The following is a 20,819-nucleotide window of genomic DNA, read 5'->3' on the forward strand; positions in this document are numbered from 1 at the left end:
TGATGAAGCAGATTTTCTTGTGAGTCGTAGTTCTTGTATAAAACTTAGAATATTATATATATGTTTGATCTGAACTAGTAAGGAGTAAAATCTATAAAGAAGTATTTTTAGTTTTATTCAAGAACAACAGAAAAGCAGTACCACTTTTAAATAAAGCCAGTAAGTGGATCTAGGGGAGAAAAGATTGAAGAGATCAGAAGTGATATCTAATACATAGGTTTACATTTAAAATCAGTTCATTCTCTTAGCATACTCAATTTCGAGTTATCATTTATAGTCCGTTAGAATTAAAAAGGCCAAAAATTACGAGTGTTCATAAAAAGATTTGACTTCTGTTTCGACCAAACTAATGAAAGGAAGTATATGCTATGATTGGGTCTGTTTTTTTTACTTTCAGTCGGAGAGATAACAGTTATTTTTGTTGTAAAGATAATTAGTGATATTTGAACCAAAAATATATTTCCACCTTATAAGGTAATGCGTTTATTTTGTTGTTGTTTTTGTACTTTTACTACACTTGACTTAATATCTACTTTGAGTTAGAAGTGTTGGACTAGGATGTTTGTTTAAAAACAAAAAAGCCAAAGTTTGGTTCCTTTCAGCTTTTAGGCTACAAAGAGAGAAAGAAATCTGTGAATGCTAAAATTTTTTGTAAAATTTTATTGATGTTTGATTTTTATACTTTTTTATTTCTTTGCCATTATTTATGTTTTCCGTTGCATTTGGCAACCATGATTAAGGTTTTTGGTATTAGTAGTATATTATTTTTAGAAATTTTAATTTACAGTGTGTTATATATATCTTTTCATGTGTTTGAAGATCACCCTTTAGTAATAAGCTTGTATTATTTCAGGTTTTTATTATGTTTCTTATTTTATGTTTGTAGTGTGTTGGAAAGATTACATTAGGTTACTTAATTTTGATTAAAGGTTATATGCTTACTAACTTGCACCCTTTTTTCCACTATTTATTCTCCAGTTATGAATACAGCATGTGCAAGCAAACAACAATATAGCCTGAATGGTTATTCTTTTTTTGTCGGTTTGGAAGTATATTTAAAAGCAGAGAAAAGGTTACTTCATAGTGAATATTTTATGTACTCATATTCAGTAAAAGTGTTTTAGGAGTTTACTGCAGTTTTAGGGACAGACACACAACTTCCTTTTTTTTTTTTTTTTACTCTTATTTTACAGATATTGACAACTTATTACGAATGATTCAAAATAATGATTTGTTTTCAAATGTTTTGACGCCATCATTTAATACATGAAAAATTGTTTTATTACTCGATTTTAGCCATGATATAATGGCTGGAGACGGCTTGAATGGGTAATGAAGAAAAACTTTAATATAAGTTTAACATGACAGCAAATGTACAACGTTTCGACAAGGTTTTGTCATCATCAGGTACCATGATATGTTTTGCATCAGTTTTATAACATATTAAAACAAAACTCCCTTCAGATGTTAGGCTTAATACTTGGATACGTGTCCATGAAGATATTTAAATCTAGTTTTACGCAATTTATATCGCAAGCTACTGATTGTTGTATTTTAGTAATCCCTTTAAGGATCAATTTTTAAGCAAAATATAACCTGTATATCTTTATAGAAACAGTGAGAGCTCTTAATTGTTTTATTTCTTTGCTACAGAGATTTACGCGGAAATGCCCAACAACATTAGTAACTGATTTATGATTATTATGCATCTTGCTTGTTCTATTACCACTGTTCCTGTGCAATAACGTCAAGCCTTACCTGCCCAATATTATTATAAATGAACCCCTCGAAAAATCGCTACAGTTATGGGTTTTTCAGACAGATGGATTTGGGAATAAAAATATTTTATTTATATTTTAAAAGGATAAGTCTTGGAAGATAAAGTTAGGAAGCCCTAAATTAGGATTTTTTTTGCAGAATATTTTTGTAAATTTTTGTTTTTGTCTTAGTAAACTTGAAATTACTAAGGTAACTCACAATGAGTAGATTTCAAATGTTCTGATTTCTTACTCTGATTGGCTGAAGAGGTAACAGGACTAACCAGAGATTGGATGATTTTTGGGGGGGGGGTCTAATCTGCAATTGCTTAGTGCCTAAAATCATGGTATTTTGTGAGCTGTAGTTTTTAGTGGAACTTTTTTGGGAGGCAGAAAAATACTTAGTGTGACGCCCGCCTCCTACTGGCGTGCAAATAGTTTATTTATCAAGGAAACTAATAAATTATCCGGACGTGAAATCTTCAAATCTTGCTTATGCAACTTTACTAAATTTAATAAAGATTACTGATTGCAATTGTTAAGATATTCTGTATATGGCATATATTTTACACTTTTCCAAAATGACTAACGTCCGTTTGCAGTTGGAATTGACTTGCTGACATCGCTAGACTGACTGAATACGCATTACCTGGATGATTAACTTTTTTAAAAAAACTGCACCTCTAGCGTCTTAATGTTTGAGTGATTTTTTGTATGTGTAATAAATGGTTAAAATGAAAAAATATGTAATATATTAGAAGATTTAAAATGTTTGGATAGTGTGATATATTTTTTATCCTTGCTTAAAAAATCTTAATACTTCTAACTTCTAGAAATTATTTCCATTTTTGTCTTGTAAAAAAAAAGAAAACTACTTGCACGCCACGCTGTGTCAGGTATAATAATAATTTCTTGATGACCATGTGAATGATTTTAGTTGTTTAGTAATTTTTACAGATTTTGTGAGTTAATTTCGTGTCTTTTGTGTGAATTAAACATTTTAGGTCTTGGATTACATAATTGTGCTTTCAAAAACCACTGTAAGTGGAATATACTATCAGAAGACTTGAAATTAAAGAAACTAGTTTCGACAAATTTTATGACAGGAAATCTAGTCAACGTGGCCCCGGAACTCCAAATTCTCTTTAAGGACACAAGAGGTCGAGAAACTGTTTAACTTGAAGTGACATTGGGAGGCATTGTTGACCGGTTCTCCAGCCAGAAGACAGGGTGAGAATGAAGAGGACGCACAAGTGTGTTGAAACTAGTTTCTCTGATTTCAAGTGTTTTGATTGTTTTCCATTTACTGTGGCGCTCTCATTTACAGCTGCACACGATGTCGTGTTCCTTTATTACTAATGATTATTTTTTTAACATTTGAATTATTTTGTCACCACTAGATGTCTCATAGTGCTGAAGGAACTGGTAAGACTAACTTCCTTATCACCTTCATTTTATTTCTTAATAACCCTCGTAAAGTTTGTTTGTTTGTAATTAAGCACAAAGTTACACAATGAGCTATCTAGTGTTGTAAGTCCGCAGACACACCGCTGTGCCACTGGGGGGGGGGGGGGCTCGTAAAGAGACAGTATTGTGTACAAGACTTGCTGGTATTTTCACGACACTGAACATTAAAGAGCTCGACCAACTTTTATTGTCACGACCAGATGAAAAATTCGAATTAAACGGTAATGGACTTTTTGGCATTATTTATAGCATCAGAATCAATTGAAGAAATCCTTAAAGCGAATGCTTACATTGAAAAGTTTTTTGTTGTTTTTTCATAACCAGTTATGTGACAAAATTAAAGTATTCGTTGAATATGTGTACAATCAACGCGCGTACTATGATACTTGAGTATAACGTCACTGTATAAATGTAATCCAAGCTCCCATGTGTTTAGGGGTTCTGGCACCTGGAATGAGGCCTTTGCCTCGTGGAGGGTAATCCAAATTCGTGGGATTGCGAGTATTTACATTTGTGAATAATTATACGTAATCGTAAATTAAGAAGATTAATTAGTGAGTTTGAATGTTATCAAGTAATTTTTGCGAAGTTATTTAGCCAATAAATAATTGATTAAAAGAGTTTCATACAAAAAAAAAATGACAGGACTGTAAAAAGGTCATTAAAATTAAAAAAAAAAAAATTAGTCGCACAATAAATTTTTCCGGTAATTTCGCTTAATATATTTATATATTTGTGTGTGTATGTATTTTAAAGAGCGATAAACGTGAGTTTGTAAGTCATTTGTATGAAGCTTTTGATACTGTTTTAGGCTTTTATAGATATATATATGTGTGTGTCATTGAAATGAATAGCGAACATGGGTCTCCGAGATTTTAAAGAATCGAATATTGTGATAGGTCATTGAAAGTAAGAAATCCTAACATAAAGTTTAAATTGCACTGTTGTTATCGAAGAGTGCAAAATAAAAAGTGTGACCTCGACGACTAGAAATATTCTTTATGGCCAAAGCATATGCAAATTTGGTGTATTGAAATTATATTAAGGTCTTTCATCTGTAGTCTCTTGCAGATTTTACTGCCTAAACTTGGTATCTTTGCATGTGGAGTTAAACTGACGTGATTATTATTTTGTTGTTTTTTTAAAGTAACGGACGCAATGCAGAGAAAAGTATTGCTCGTTTCAGTGCTGAAAAAAATGTGAGCATTCAAAAATAGATTGGAGAAATATTCGATTAGATATCTTCTCCACCCCAATCCCCCTCAATAGATAAAGGAACTTTTTTATTTATCTTTTGTGCCGTTATTTTAAAAAAATAACAGTAATAAAAGCTTTAGACTTAGTGTTTAAAGAATGCTAACACCGTGGATGCAACTCTGGCGACATTTTTGTGTAATGTGTAAGTTTTACGAGTGTTAACAACTTGGGTGTTTGATTAAAACCTTATTCATAATGCTGTATGTGTTTGTATATAGCTCTTGAGGGATTCTTAATATCTAGGCGTACTAGTTTAATAATGCGTTTGGTACTTTTCAAACGCCATCAAATCGACTAACGACTTGGTATTTTAAACAAACCTAAAATCACAAGTTCAAAAGCAAGTGACTGTCATTTAAAATTTCTTGTTTCTCTCTTAGCAACCGAGATTTCGGGCAAAGCAGTAGATTTAAGCATGTATATTATCAAATAATGCTAATGCCTGTTTTATGTAACTGCATTTCACAAAATGTATATTAATGCTAAAGTTTGCAGTATTGTTGTGTATGATGTGCCATATTTTAGCAGTATTTTAAATAGACGCGCTTTACCCTGTAGCTTCGTTAAGTGCCTCTCATGTAAGAGTATATAGTTGTTGCTTATGTGATCATTTAGAACATTTTATCGCTGACTAGTCCTAACGAGCAGTCTTCGTAGTGATGCTTTCAAGTTTTCCGCTAGGTGGTGTTGTACATTATAATCTTATATTAAATATTATCATCTGTGAACTTACGGTTGGTGACAGTTTGTTAAAAAAAAAAAAAAAAGTTGTTTTATGAAAATTTTATTGTTTTGAACATTTCTGACATAGTAGTTCAAAGGCTATTAGGTTTGTATATCGAATGATTACAAAGTTTTAAGATGGCATCTGAATAAGGCCCGGAAGTAGACGTGAACATTTACACATCCCCATAAATAACATTTCAACAAAGAAACTTTGCATAATCTACCCAGTAATTCGCTACAAAGATAATTTTGTAACATGATTTCTCTTTTCTAAATAAATTTTGGTAGATAATCTAAACAAAAATGTTTCCAGTTCACGAAAGAGAGAATTCAATATTTCATACCAAGTGAAATTATTATTTTTTTTGCTTTCGTTCGAAAATGTAAAAGGTTAATTGAAGGCCCAACTTTTTGTGAATCTCTGATATGTGTTTTATATTTGAAAGAAAATATAATTTTTTGTGTTATAAAATGGAATGAAGCAAAACATTAGAGACAAGGGTTTATCATATATACAATTTTTCTCTCTCTCTCTTTGAAACTTGATTATAGTGCGTTTCCAACATGCTTTAAAAATTCTTCGTTGGGTTGAACTTAAATATTTAAGATTTAAATTCTTTTAGTTTTATTGAAATTTCGCTCTCGCTAGTGTGGGTTAAGATTCCCGAGAATTCAGTTTTCCTTTTCTCATTTCTTAAAAAGGAAGACCGTTATTATGAAAAATTGTGACATTACTTCTAAAATTATAAAGGTTTAATTAATTAGAGAACGCTATTTTCAAGTCTTGAATGTTTATCTATTATCTTAGCCTAAGATTTCTGCGAGCTCTCGGATCAGAGATCGAAATGCTTAAAACTTTTAAGTATCGTCTGTTCTGGAGTTCGTTTTTAAGGACAAAATAGATGTTTTTTGTGGGTTTTTTCGAAAATTGGTTCAAATTATTTTTGTGTATATATATGCAATTCATAATAATGATCTTAAGCCTTTTTATCGGAAAAGTCCAATTGAAGATCTACATTTTCTTTGAACGACTTGGATACTTATTTTAAAAATCCCTAAAAATTTGATACGAAAACGATAATTCAGGAATATTTTTTTCAAAGTTAAAAATTAGAATGTGAATACTATTTTAACTTCAAAGGTGAAGTATAATATTTTATCTTAAATGTTTGACGTCTGTAAGAAATTATGGCTGAATTGAAAAAATATAGAACATTTAATGAGATGACACCCAATTATATATAAGCCATCAAATGGCTTATTAATGAAACACAATACAATTTCGTAATTTATCTCTAGCTCTCGAAGAACGTATTAATATACTATTGTGTTATTTCATTCTGTAAAAATGAATATTTCCTTTGATTATAATGTTAGTTTAATATTGACTTCTATTCGACGAAAACTGTTACGAGAAAATGGTGCGTGTGTAGAGATATGATTGGTTCGAAAACAGAATCAAAAACAGCTAACATTGCAAAAAAAAAAAAGCATTATCATGCAGTTTTTGTTAACATAATAGTGGCATGAATAGTTATAGTAGAATTTACTAAGGAATTTTTTTCCAGTGTCGAAACGTTCGTCTTATTTTAGTAACACACACACACGACTATGTGTGTGTGTATATATATATATATATATATATATATATATACCATGTTTGTGAACTAATGTTGTTCTGTATTGATTAAATTATGTTAATAAATATGCATGTGATATTTACTACGAAAAGCTGTAGGATTGTCGTTTTTTGTTGCTGTTTCTTTCTTCTTTTTTTTTCTTTTTATTACATCGCAAGACTGTTCCGTTAATACGAGTAGTTGGATTAGCTTGTGTAAACTTCCGCTTGGGGAGCGGTTTGGCTATTTTAAAATTAACTGTAGCATCGTTAAAATTTAGCAAGGTGAAAATTAACTATCATGAACTTCTAAATTATGTGTCACATGTTTTTTTTTTATTCAATGTGAAATTATGCTTGATGACATAATTAATAGATTATTTGAAATAAAGGAAAATCTGTTGAACGAAATTAACACATTCAACTAAAAATCAATTAGTATACAAGCAGTTAAATTTGATTTTTTTCTTACTTAAAACTGTTCTTTTGGATTCAAATTTATTTTGATATTAAAGACATTTTTATGCGTTTCTCACTGCATGCTGTACGTAATCGTACAGGAAAGATTTCGAGGATTGGGAATAGACATATTAACTATGCAGTTCCAAAATACACTTTTACGAATATGCACGTAGGGGTTGCTAGCTGGATTTATATCAATTTCTGGTATGGTAAAGAATTATATAAGTGGTAAAGTTTGTTCTGTTAGAATTTTCCTTGTGGAAAGAATATTCCACCAAAATGTTAATCTTTAACAATGCGACCTAATAAACTCATTATTTAATCATTTAATTGAAAGATGTCATTAGGCACACATAAAAATATTTCCTACTTTATTTTCGTTAAAAACTGTTTAGAATATAATTTCAGTTTTGTGGGTGAAAACCACCTTTTTTTAAATTAAATAATCTTATCTTACTTAAAATTAATGACAGGACACAAATATTCAAAAGTTTATTATTATTTGCATAGACTACCATAAGAAGACGTGGTAAGATCACAATATTACAGACAGGAAATAACAGAACACTTCATTAAAAGTTTGGAAGTAATGCATGGTTGATTATTTCGTTACCTCAATCAATATGGAAAGTGGGAACTACAATGTTCTTGTTCCTATCACCTATCCCAAGTTTGGAAAGGGAGCTTTGAAAATGTATAATTCTTATTATTGCTATGTTTTTCACAACACATTACAGGCTAGTCAGAAATACGAATAATTTTGTTTTTTTTGAGCTTATATCATTAGATGGAATGCTACTATCAATAGGCTGAACATTTTAAGATCAGCTTGGATGCTAATTATAACAATACTGCCAATGCATGAATCAATGTTGAAATATATTTTTATATTATCCCGAGAACAAACTAAGAATAAAAAATTGTAAAATAGCTAAGGCACGGAATTTTAGGCGATTTTTTTTTACTTAAATATACAATTCATTGATTATTAAAAGGTTTATAACACAGACTAATGTATTATCAATTGACTTCTTCGCTGTTTATGAAAACTATAACACTTCTGATATACCTTTTGTTTCCCTACTAGAGAATACAAATTTCATAATCCGAAGAACATGGAGAACGAACTTGATTAATTTTAATCTGCTTTCAAAGATTTTGCTTCTCTGAGGCACTTATGTGGAAGTGGCCCTAAGGTCAAACTACAATAACAGGAATACTTTACTTGAAATATACCAGTTATTTTGAGTTTTAAACAGCCTTGAAATATATAACTTTGAGTTTCACACAGCTACACATTTCTTTCCACGTTTTCGATTTGAGTTATCGCTGTCAAGTAAACGACAGTGATAAGAATTATTCCTAGGAAACTATTTATTATTAAAATAAATACTACAATTCACGCTAAAACCTGAAACACTAAAATAAAGGAAACATTTGTTGATAGCAACAATTTACGTACGATTCAAACTGGCATTCTGTCATAGATTTTATAAGGGAACATCTATAAATAAAATCATATTAATTTGTGTATCACAGTATAAAGATAAAGATTTGATGAGAGAGCAAAAGAAAATGATCCACACAGCTTAAACGAAATATGGATAGTATGAAATGCAAAGCCAAAAGCTAGCGAAGCAATGTAATCAATAAGCATAATATTTGTGATAAAAATCACGTTAGACTATGCACGTAATATAACTATAAATTCACAAAAGCTAATTAATATTCACGTAAAAAGAACACTGCAATAATAACGAAAGTTATAACTGTATCTAAACATTTCCATGTAATTCAAAATATATCTGTTGATTTATGTGTTAAATCTAAGGCATATTGAAACAATCAAAATGTTATCACATCATTGTTAACTTGAAGAGAGAAAAATCACAAAACGTATATTTATATTCACTGGAATAAAAATACGTATTTGAAAGTTATATGAAAACTAATGATAAATAGAAGGCTACCAGAAAAGAAAAGTAGATAAAATATTCAGGAAAAAAATACTAATATTTGTTTTAATACTTTATCATACTTATTTTTTAATCCGATATTAGTTGCTGTTGTAACGTAAAGCTACACGATGGGTTATGTAGGTTCTGTCCGTTGGAGGAACTGAAATCCAAATTTTTAGCGTTGTAAGTATAATATAAATATAATTTTTTTCAGTTAATTTTTTTAGGAACTTGTTCGAACGCTATAAAGTATTAACTATAACCTACAGTACGAAATATTTACTAAATTAATTATGGTTCAAATCTTAGCAGTGAATATGTAAAATAAAAAAAAAGTGGTGAAATATTGGTAAAATTGTCTCACATTTTTATACTAATCATTAATGTTCGTGGTTAAAATTAAGCTAAAATACTATAAACTGGCAAATTAGTATATTTTTCTAGAGGAAAGCCAGTCAGTCATTCTCGAAAAAAGTAATTTTGTTCCTTAACTTAATATAAGATATTGTTAGCTATAGCCCAAATACATGTGTGTCATTCTTTCGTTTGTCTGACAAACCATCACTATTCGGCATCAAACAGCTAATTCTAAGAAGCCATGAGTGAAAGCAGAGGAGAATATTTTAAATAAGTTAACCACACGACATCAGTGTTTCCCAATGTGGGAGCCGTGAAACTTTTTCTGGGGTCCGAAAACAATGATACTGAATTAATTATAATTCTAAATAAGCAATAAGCCAATAAAAATTATGTTTCATTAATTAAATGATATAGTATCTTTAAAGGAGATGTTATCATTTTTATTACGGCACTGTTTTTCAATCAGCATGTTAAAGTTATAGGTTGGGGGGGGGGGGGGCTCAAACTTTTATTCGCATCAAGGGAGCCTCAGACTAAAAGAGTTTGGAAACCACTGCACTACATTTGCCATATAAAGTGCCGACGTGGCCTTTCGCGCAAATATCATAATTCAAAGAGAACAATAACGGGTCATAGTATCAGATTAAGCAAATGAATTCTAATTATTACCAATTATATTTAAGTCAGAAATCGGATTTATAAGGTACGAGTTAATCACGTTATTTCTTTCATTTTAACACTAATTATTTATTTATATTAGTATTTTATTTGAATTAACTTTATTATCATTCACAAGAACTGACGAACCAGTCTTCTCGTAACACCGACGTTCGTGACAAATTATCTTACAACTACTATTCATTAGTGTCTAGATGTGGGTGGGTGGCGTGTATAAAAGTGGTCACTGTGTTTGGTAAAACGTGTCAGTTACTCAACTTTACGGTTTATATCTTGACATTAAGAAAACGAGGATTAGCGAACTTAAGACACCACCTTTGTTTTAACATTTACATTAGTTAACAAAATGTAATAATCACTTCAGAGTTTGAAGTTCACAAACAGTGTCATTTGGATAAAGTACCGAAAAAGCGCGCTTAAACGGTGAGTACGCGGAAGCCTAACGTTGTATTTACAGAATTTGTAGAATTATACACCTAAGTTTCTTTACGTTAAAATAATCTTCTTTTATTTGCGAGTTTTGGACCTGATACCGGAGCCTTTCTCGGGAAACAATGTATTGAACAATACAAATTCATTAATCTGTGGAACACCAAAGAGCATGGCGCAACAGTAAGTACACGGAAGCCTAACGATAGATAAGCCTACTTTATATTTACTGAGTTTCAGTTGTGTGGGTGTTGCCTGCGATAACCACTGCATACAAAAGAATCATGTCAAGATGGCAAAGTGGATATCGAAATTAATTTCGTTAACATTTTGTCACATGTAATTTATCAATAAATCGAATAGGATTTTCTGTTTTTGAAATAAACGTTTCTAATTTTAGAAAACAAAAACAAGGGTTAAAAATTATTTCAAAACTTCAAAAGAATTATTAACAAATAAAAAATACATTATGGGAAGGACGCGATAGAAGGCCTTTATATAACTCCACACCTGGTGACTCAGCGGTAAATCTGAGTGCTTATAACGCTAAACATCGGATTTTGATACCCGTGATGGGCACATCACAGATAACCCATTGTATACCTTTGCGTTTAACAACAAAAACAAAAGCTTTTAAATAAAAACATTTCATTACTTCAGAATAGTTGCTGTGCATTAATCCGAAACGTTACTCAGTACTCCCAGGTGGGTCAGCGGTAACTTTAAGGGCTTACAATGCCAAAATCTGGAAAGCACAGACAGCTAACCATATAGCTTTGCGTTAAAAACAACCAAACATACTCAGAGTGATTTTTGGCACAAGTGTCTTAACTTAGTTCGAACGATTAACATTATAATGAACATAAACTGAAAGTAACTTATAAAATTTATCTTCAAAAATAGATGTGTTAACTTGCATTACACGGGTAGGTAAGAATATAAGTATAAAGTTATCGCTACTTCTATTAGCTGCGAATACATCCTTTTAGGCCAGTTTTTACTTCCAGTCTATACTCTTCCGATAAATTAAACATATGCGATATAGTGGCATTGTATGCAATTACACAAGGAACATTCAATACAGTTTCACATGTATGTAATTACGTGAAACGTGCGATACAGTTTCAGGTGTGTGTAATTACATAAAGTTGTGTTAAACGCATGAATGTTAGACATGAACATTTTATAAGACGCCATAACAACTCCTGAAACTATCCAATTAAAGGTTAGTGAATACATGCTTTTTTTCTCAGATGACAAGAATAAAATTAAGGATACTATAAAAATTCCTTTATAACAAGCAGTTAAAAGACTTAAAGACCACCGGGCTACTCACACCACGAACTCCTGTGACGTTCTTCAATCACAACAAATAGTTTCGAAGATAAAACACACATTAAAAAATATTTATATACACTGAGGTTGTTTTTATCGTAAGCGACAGCTTGGTAGTACAGTTAGATATAGATGGCGTTTCAGCTTATGCTAAAACTTTTTGTTTCCGAAACCCACCAATGACAATTTTTTTTCGTGACAAAACAAAAACATATCACCTTACTATAGTCTTCCGTAGCCCTTAAGTTCCAATGTACTATTAATGGCGGGAAGAATTCTTGTCACAACGACCTAATTACCACTGTTTAAAAATAAAAGAAGCAATTATTGTGGATGAGTTTTTTTTTATAATTACATGCAAAAAGAATAAAACTTCGACATAAAAGAAAAGTAAACCTTTCCAAGATTTTTTTTTCTAGAACACAAGAATAAAACATTAAAATTAATTCAAAATCAGCGTTTAAATTCTTCACTCAGGTGTATTGCTGACTACCTAAGTTGGACAAAACTACTAAATACTATGATCCTCCTGGAATGGCTAGGTTTCAAAGGGAACTTTGATAAATAAAACGAGTCATCAAAGGGAACTGTTACTCACTTCTACTATACTGGTAATGAAGTGGCTTTCGAGTTCTTTCAAGAATAAATGTAATAGATAAAGCCTAGTACAAAACGGCACTAAGATTACTTGGTCTGTTGAGAAACCAACCAAATATATATATATATATAATATACGACAAAATTATATAAGTGACTGTAATCACGACTAAAATATGCCATTCTAAAGAGAAGTAATGATGCACTGTATGCTTTGAGCACGACTTTGTAAACTTTGTACAAAACTAGACCCTGTTGACCATCTACGCCCTAGAAGAGGGATGGCTATATAGGTCTCACTAAAAGACAAACGCACGCATCTCACTATTTTGATGTCTATAAAAAATATATCTAAAGGCTCCCTAAAAGGTGAAGGCAAACTCACTGGTTCTAAATTACTGTCACCAGATGCTCTGAAAGATCAATGTTCCCACGTACATACTTACTCTACTTTCTTGGCACCTAAATGGAGGTTACAAAATCACGATTTAATTTCAGTACCATTTGACCACCGGTCAAAGAAGGAGAAACTCTCTCATTTACGTTGATTTTTTTATGCTTCAACGACAGATGTCTTCATCTCTTTCCCCCCTTCTTCAAAATTAGCTTCTGTGTCATTTTATTGTAATAATAACAAAATGCAAAAGCCATGATGATAAACCCGAGGGAACGAACGACTTAATCCATATGTCGATATTTGTGAGCTGACATTTGTGACAGACCTAACACGGCGTACTGGCACTCCAGGCAGTGGTAATGGGTCTGTTTCCGGTTATGGTTGCAGCCATCCATATTACAATCCTGAGAAGGGGTGTACTTATCAAACCCTGCAGCGTTGATGCTATCCATCTTCATGTGCTGTCTTCGGTGAGCGACGACTTTATTGGTGTCAGTACAAACAAAGTCACATTTTTTGCAGTGAAAATGAGAGGCCTTGTTAACCATTGCACCCGTTGAGTTCATATAGATGCAGTGTGGTCGACCACAATTAATAGTTGCTCGATACTGGTCGAAATCGCCCCCCATTAAGGTGTCCAGCCGCTCATGACGTGCCGTGTGCTGGACAAACCTCGTTTTATCACAAAAACTGTAGCCACAATATTCACGAGTACAGTGGAAGTGAGTTTGATGCTCTCGGTATCCACAGTGAATGTAAGCACAATCCTCATTGAAACGATAACGATTATACCCATCAGGAACAGGTTCATCCTTTAAAATACGTAAATTTGGTATTCTCATCTTTTTAGAATTAGAACCATTAGGGATCGTACAATTACTACGCTTACGATTTGACACACGTGACACTTCAGTTAACTCTCTTTTCTTTATTGCACTGTAATCCACCTGTGGAGAACCATAGAAGCTTTCGCTGGACGCAGCAAACTTAGACTGGTTAGCCAGCGCCATCTGATGATTAAAAGTTGCTCCTCCATGCACTGCAAAGATTGGCGGAGGCATTCCTTGCGGGATTAAGAGCTGATGACCAGAAACGGTGGTTAGAGAGAATGGTTGCCATGGAAGTAACTGAGGCATGGAAGATACTTCGGACACTTGAGTCGATTGACTCGTGTCAACATTAGCTTTATTATCACTGTCTACGTCAGGATTGTTTTTCAAATGTTGGTCTGTACCAGGATCGTGGTCCTCGCCTTCACTGCCAACCTCTTCATCACCTTGTTGAGCAGAAGCTGGTGAAGAATGAGTAGAAGTTGTTGGACTTAACTGACCAGAATTATAGACTGGAACCGGAATTGGGCCCCCAACATGCTTGGTTGTGTGTGGTTTTAATCGTGAAAAACTAGAGAAAGCCTGGAATGAACAAAGAAAAGTTCTTCATTACAATCAGTAATTTAAAATCTGTAGTTTTCCAACTTTGTTTTTAAGTTTTTGGAATGTTGTTATGTGCAGATAAAATTAAACATAATGTATTACTTAGATATTTTGTCACTACGTGGCACTTTTCTAGTTAATAAAACTTGGGAAAGATTAGAGTTTAAAATAAATACTATTTATAACTCAGATTGTTGTTTCTCTCAAGTTTTATATCTAAATTTGTTACTTTCATAATTGTTAATTTATCCAATGTGAAGAAATAGTTTTATCTATTCAAAACAAAAGCAAGTAAGGCTCAAAGTACAATCTTAATCAAACAAAAATTGAAGAACAGAGGTTACTATTTGAATATTTCTTGAACAGTCAAGTTAGAAACCTATACTACTTGGTTATCACAATTTCTGGTGATAGAGACTATTAAGGATACAAAATCAACTCCATTTGAGTTGCGAGAAGTCTATACCTGGTTACAAACATTGCAATGAAAGTGATCTTTCTTCTTCAGCTTGCAGAAAGGACGACCACAGCTCTGTGAAGGTCCATATTGGATGTGTTTTTCTATTCCTTCGAAAGTGTTTTTCATGTTAAGGCTTGGGAGTTGAAGAAGTTTGGTCAATGGCTGCTCAATCTCACCCGATGTAAGAGAGGTTACAGGTATTTGGTCCTCCGAATCAGAGCTAAAAGTATCTTCGGGAAGCACTGGCAACCCAGCTGTACTTTTCTGGTTTGATTCAGATTTTTTCGAAATGGCGGACAAAGGATAATAAGTTCCAGTGGCCTTGACCACCGTCGTTTTGGGTTCCGAGTTCCCTGTTGTAGAGCATATGGCAGCTTCGCTGGTGATTGTTGTCATTGAAGATGTCACTTTAGGACTCGGTGACCTTTCTTCATCGCTGTTTGACGGCTTATTCCTCAATTGACTGGCTTCTGGGTCGTCGCCATCTTTATCGCGATGCTTCTGCTCGTGAATACTCATGGTGCTGTAACGCACAAACGAATAGTTGCATCCTGGGCGCGCACAGTGAAAATGACGATTAACTTTGTTGCTTTGGCAATTTGGCAAACGGCAATCAACATAACGATCAAAGAACATAAATCCTTCCATTATATCAATGTTATCATGAAAGTCTTTGGAATGGAGTAAAAGGATGTCGCTTCGGTCTGTGACGTAAAAACATCGAAGCTGGGTACAGTGAAAATGATGACTTCCAAGGTAAGGGCATAAGTGGTCAGGGCATGATGTATTCTTGGGAAACACGTAAAACCCGTCCTGAAAAAAAAAACACACCAGAGATAGATGTTGTGACTGTTTTTAGTAACTTAGTTTCATTTGCAAAAACGTTTAAAAATTGTTATCTCGCTTGCTTAGAAACAAAATAATCAGTGACTACGTATCTAAGTCCTTCTTCCGCTTGTGTAAAATAGCATCTTAAAATATAGTCGATAGGGAAAGAAATATATTTTTAAATGTTTATATTTTGACACAAGTTGCAAACACATTATTATAAATGTTTTTCTTCTTCTCACAATTAAAAGTTTAATATTCTGAATACTTGACTGACTTGTAGGCAATTAAAGGATAACAAATCCAAAATACTCAAAAACATCCATCATAATGGTGTCCCAAATTATTCAGAAATTTAGTGAAAACAATTTCCCGTTTACATATTCCATAACCACATAATTTAGATACTTTAACTTAAACAACTTCTACGGAAAAAAAAGTGTTCTCATCTGGAAAAGTGAAAATGTTAGAAGAGCGTTAAATGTCATAGTCTTCCACTGTGACAAATGTATGAACAATAGCGAAGGGTTTAACGTCTAACAAAATAATAATGATTTTTTTAACTCACTTTTTTCCCCTGGTGGTAGACGTATACTAAAACATTAACAGACTCTAGCGTGGATTCAAAGAAACTTCCTTTTTTAGATACAGTTATAACAGATTTCATTTCTATGTTTTTAAAAAAAAATTATAATTAGAACTGGTTTGCTTTTTTGTTTCATATTTGACTGAACAATATTTATATGGTTGTCTTCCTGTAGCTCAGCGTTAAGTCTAAGAGCTTATGGCATGAAAATCGGGTTTTGATACCTGCGGAGGACAGAACACAGATAGCCCCTTGCGTAGCTTTGTCTTAGCAACAAACAAACGTGATATGGTTAAACTATATGCATACAGAATTGATTTGGCTAATTTCTTCCTCCAAAATTAAAAACACCACGTACGAAAAATCAAAATGATGGTGAAACGTTAATAAATAAACCAACTTCATTAACAATAAAGTTTGATAAAACAGAAGTAACATTCAGGTTAGTTTAAAAAAAAAAAAACCTCTCCGTCCCAGATCCATCTTTTTTTACAAAAATCCACGCAATACCTGCTATATCCGATGCCGATGAGGCCGTTTGCTTAATGCTAGGATTATTCAGGCCAACTGGGATATGACAGACATAATAGTGATTGAGGCGCTCTCTATATTAGCAAATTGCTTGACAGTAACTGTTAAGGTGTGAACTGGATCAAGTTGGCAAAGTGTAATTTTCCCATCAACTTTATATACACACAATACATCCGAATTAGGGAAAAGATTACATAACATCACATTATGTATTTTAACAACGTATATTAATAATCGTTATTTTGATTTAAACATTGAGATAATTCAACTTTCTTTTTTTAAACCGTTTCACTCACCACTTTCTCAAACGACGCTGAAGAAGACTCAGAAGTTATTTTATTTGGTTGCTGAATTGAAGAAGACTGACTATCGTGATCAACAGAAGATTCTAAAACTGGTAAACCTCCCACTGTACAACTTCCCTCCTCTATTGGCGACGTGGGAGTTGAGGTACCCACTGATGAAGAATACTGATCACTTGGAGACACAGTAGAAGCAATCAGAGAAAGGGGTCGTGTCATTAAAAGAGGTGGGGGAGGATGGGCAAGAGTGAAATGTGATGGATTTGGCCCAAAGGATGTTGCCATAAAGGTTTGTTGAGGGAGAGTAGTGGGTTTCGGGAGTTTGAAGCTAGTATATATAGCTTGAGGAAGGTTAGATGGAGTAGAAAGTACAGGAAACTGTAGAGAAAAAACAAAACTATTACACTACAATATATCAATTACACCTACTAGTTATACAGTATATAAGAATTAAGTATTCGGCATAAATTCAATCTTCGTTTCAAAAAGTTCTAATTTTTGATGATTTCAAAAATATATCGATAAATTAACACTTCAAAAAACTCACGATATTCAATTATATTTAACAAATACCTGGGGTATCCGTCCCCTGGACGGAAATTATCTAAATTCATGATTAATTAAAGGTTATCTTAGGAGATGAAATGTTGCTTCCTTCACATGTAATTGTAAAAAATAAAACGCCCATAAAAAATGCAAAACAATGTGAAATCGCAAGTTTGCATGTGTCTCCGCATGAACCCAACAAACCTTCATGCCAAATTTGGTAAAGATCCATCAACAGGGGGCAAAGTAGTGGTGTAAAACGCAAAACTGAAAAAAATATATGTATCTCCCCATGGACCAAATAAACCTCCGTAACAAATTTGGTGAAGATGAAGATCCATCTACACCCTACGAAGTAGTTACATGGATATACAACAGACAATACTATTATATTTATATGGACAAGTCAGTAGAATTATGATTATTGTATTTTTTAACAACATATTCGTTATTTGGTCCTTTAGGTTTTTCTGAGAATACGAGTACATAATAATATTTCAACCACACTATATCCGATATAATGTAATTACAGTATTCTGTCCTAGGAAAAAAAAAAACCTACGGAATGCAAAACTAACAAATATGGAGAATTAACGTGTTTACAATAGCCAAATTGTTATGATGAATAGTTAGTAAAATGTTTAAAACGTTCTCATGTCAGTTTTCTACTAAATGATAATCAGACAGACCGATTAATTTGGAAAAGTGAAATTTAGGGTAAGGGATTCGAATCTGCGACTTTTCTTTATTTGGGTTCGAATCTCGCCCAGTCTGAATTTTAACACCTTAAGATGGATTTTAAATGTCATTTCTATAGATAAGTAAATAGGATTCCCTTTACTTGAAAACTTATTGTATGACATAAGCTTAAGGTTATAATTTACCCTAATGGACAAGGTTATAAATATAATAATCAGTGCTACATTTAGGAAGTAACTGCTCTCCCTTCAACCGCTGCAAGTTGTAACTTAGTGTAATAGGAAAACTCTTTTTCTATAGAAATAACCCATTAAAATTTAAATAAGTAAGATATTGGGGATGATATTATACCTTCGTACCTATAAATTCTTAAAATCATTAAACAACGCCAATTGGCGAGCTAGGCTCGAAACCATGCAATACCCCCCCCCCCCCTACGTACACGCTTTAAGCTGTGAGTGTAATGTAAGAATAAAATTAAATTCCACGGACCCCCACCAATTGGGTCAACGGTAAGTTAACCGACTCTTAACGTTAAGATCCAGGGTTCGATTTTCCGCGACGGACAAAGCATAGCGTGTGACTTTGGGCTAAGCGTATCATACAGACACCCTTAGAATGAATGGTTGGTGATACGGTGCTGTTGATTGGCTGTCTCTCTCTTTGATATGTAGTTCAAAATTAAGAACGGCGGAAAACAGCTTTAATAGGCTTGCTTTGCCATAAATAAATATCAAAATATCGTATGTTTTTGCCTTTTTGCAATAATACAGCACGTGCAAATCAGCACTTTTGACCAGATGCGTCGCTAGGTCCTTAAAAGATTAGGGACTAGGGTCCATAGGCGCAGGAATTTTCGGCGTTTCAGCATGATATCGATCACGGGTTTCTATGCTGAGTTTTCAAGATTATCGTTAATTATTTTGAATTTCTGAAATAATTGAAATGTCTACTTTATCCACCTAATTGTCATTACGATTAATTTAATACTGTACCTCTACGATTCTGTTCTTTGGAGGTCGTCCACGTTTCCGTCGGAAAGTTCCGTCAACTGCCGTAGAGTACTCCACAGAATTGTAATCCAGGGTTGAATTTTCCTTAATCGCGTACTCATGTACTTTATAATGGTCGAGCCTCTTGAAGGGTTGGTCAGTGCTGCTTATAACCACCTGACACGCCCCCTGGCGAGAAAAAAAAAGGTGCTATAATAAGATTAAAAATCATATTCTAGTATATTTCATAAATCAAGGAACACCAAAATAAACTGTTAAGGGAGAATTTTCGTTATACAGTTGAAAAAGAAATACGTTCGTTTCTTGAGTTTACCACTTAGTTTCAAACACATTCAATGTGATAACCCTATTGTGAAATGTATTCTAAAAAAAAATTAATAAAATTTAATCAGTATACAATGCTGAATTTTGACCCTTTGAGGACTCTCATCCAATACTGGAGGTCCCCTTCCTAGGGTGATTCAAAGTTGGTGCCCCCTTCTTTGGGGTTTGAGGTCCCCATAAACTTGCATGGGTTGCACCCTCTCCAAATCCGGCACTGTCTGTACAGTAAAAAATATTAACAAAACAGAACTATGCACTTGTGCCATATTATGTACTCAGGGCCGGATTAACGCGAGGGCTTTAGGGGGTCCTAAAATATATATAGGCTATAATTAATTATACCATATATATTTAAAATGTATCGTCTAACATTATTAATCAGGATAGAGCATGGCTGTTTTATCAACATATTTTATTAAAACAGCCACTGTCTGATAAAACGCAACTTTGGTTTCAGAGGAAACCCTCTTTAAAATATCAATAACAAATGCATTTGGCAAGTTATGTTCCTCATTGATAATTATTATACTACTATTACTTTTAAAATGTATAGGTCTACATATAAGGAATCATGGGGTATAGGAAGCAAGTTAAAAGTGGGGGGCTGAGGTTTATTTGACCGAGCGAAACGATGGAATGTGCGCCTCAAGCAGACCCATTACGGCTGGGGTCCAGGGCGCGCCTTAGGACCCTAGAAGCTCTTGGGTTCTGAATTAAATTTTATGCGTTCTCCTGCTTTTCTCGAGGGTTTCCTCCTAATTTTGATGCATGTTTACTGGGACACACTGAAAAGTGTGTGTGTGTGTATGTAGGGGTCCTGTACCACTAATGTTAACCATTTCTTTTTTATTTAGTACAGAACTTTCTTACTAATCTATTCAATGCAAGATATTATACATCAAAAACTGCAATTATAAAAAACGACTCACCAAAGCCCAAAACTGCAATTATAAAAAAACGCCTCACCAAAGCCCAAAACTGCAATTATAAAAAAACGACTCACCAAAGCCCAAAACTGCAATTATAAAAAAACGACTCACCAAAGCCCAAAACTGC

At 33.2% G+C, this 20,819-nt stretch overlaps 1 protein-coding gene across 5 annotated transcripts in view; it reads right to left on the reverse strand.

Annotated features, from left to right (window-relative positions):
- Positions 1-12,442: 12,442 nt before the first annotated feature.
- LOC106462238 (zinc finger protein castor homolog 1-like) overlaps positions 12,443-20,819 on the reverse strand; it is a 242,118-nt gene continuing 233,741 nt past the window's right edge. For all 5 annotated transcript variants that reach the window (XM_022389432.1, XM_013922139.2, XM_022389429.1 and 2 more), the window contains 4 exons: positions 19,422-19,607; positions 17,176-17,559; positions 14,941-15,747; positions 12,443-14,453 (listed from right to left, as the gene is read on the reverse strand). In XM_022389432.1, the coding sequence (XP_022245140.1) occupies positions 13,323-14,453; positions 14,941-15,747; positions 17,176-17,559; positions 19,422-19,607 (2,508 nt within the window). In that variant the 3' untranslated portion in view covers positions 12,443-13,322. The remainder of the gene's footprint in view (positions 14,454-14,940; positions 15,748-17,175; positions 17,560-19,421; positions 19,608-20,819) is intronic.

This window comes from Limulus polyphemus, unplaced genomic scaffold (assembly GCF_000517525.1).
Source record: "Limulus polyphemus unplaced genomic scaffold, Limulus_polyphemus-2.1.2 Scaffold1123, whole genome shotgun sequence".
Classification (NCBI taxonomy): domain Eukaryota; kingdom Metazoa; phylum Arthropoda; class Merostomata; order Xiphosura; family Limulidae; genus Limulus; species Limulus polyphemus.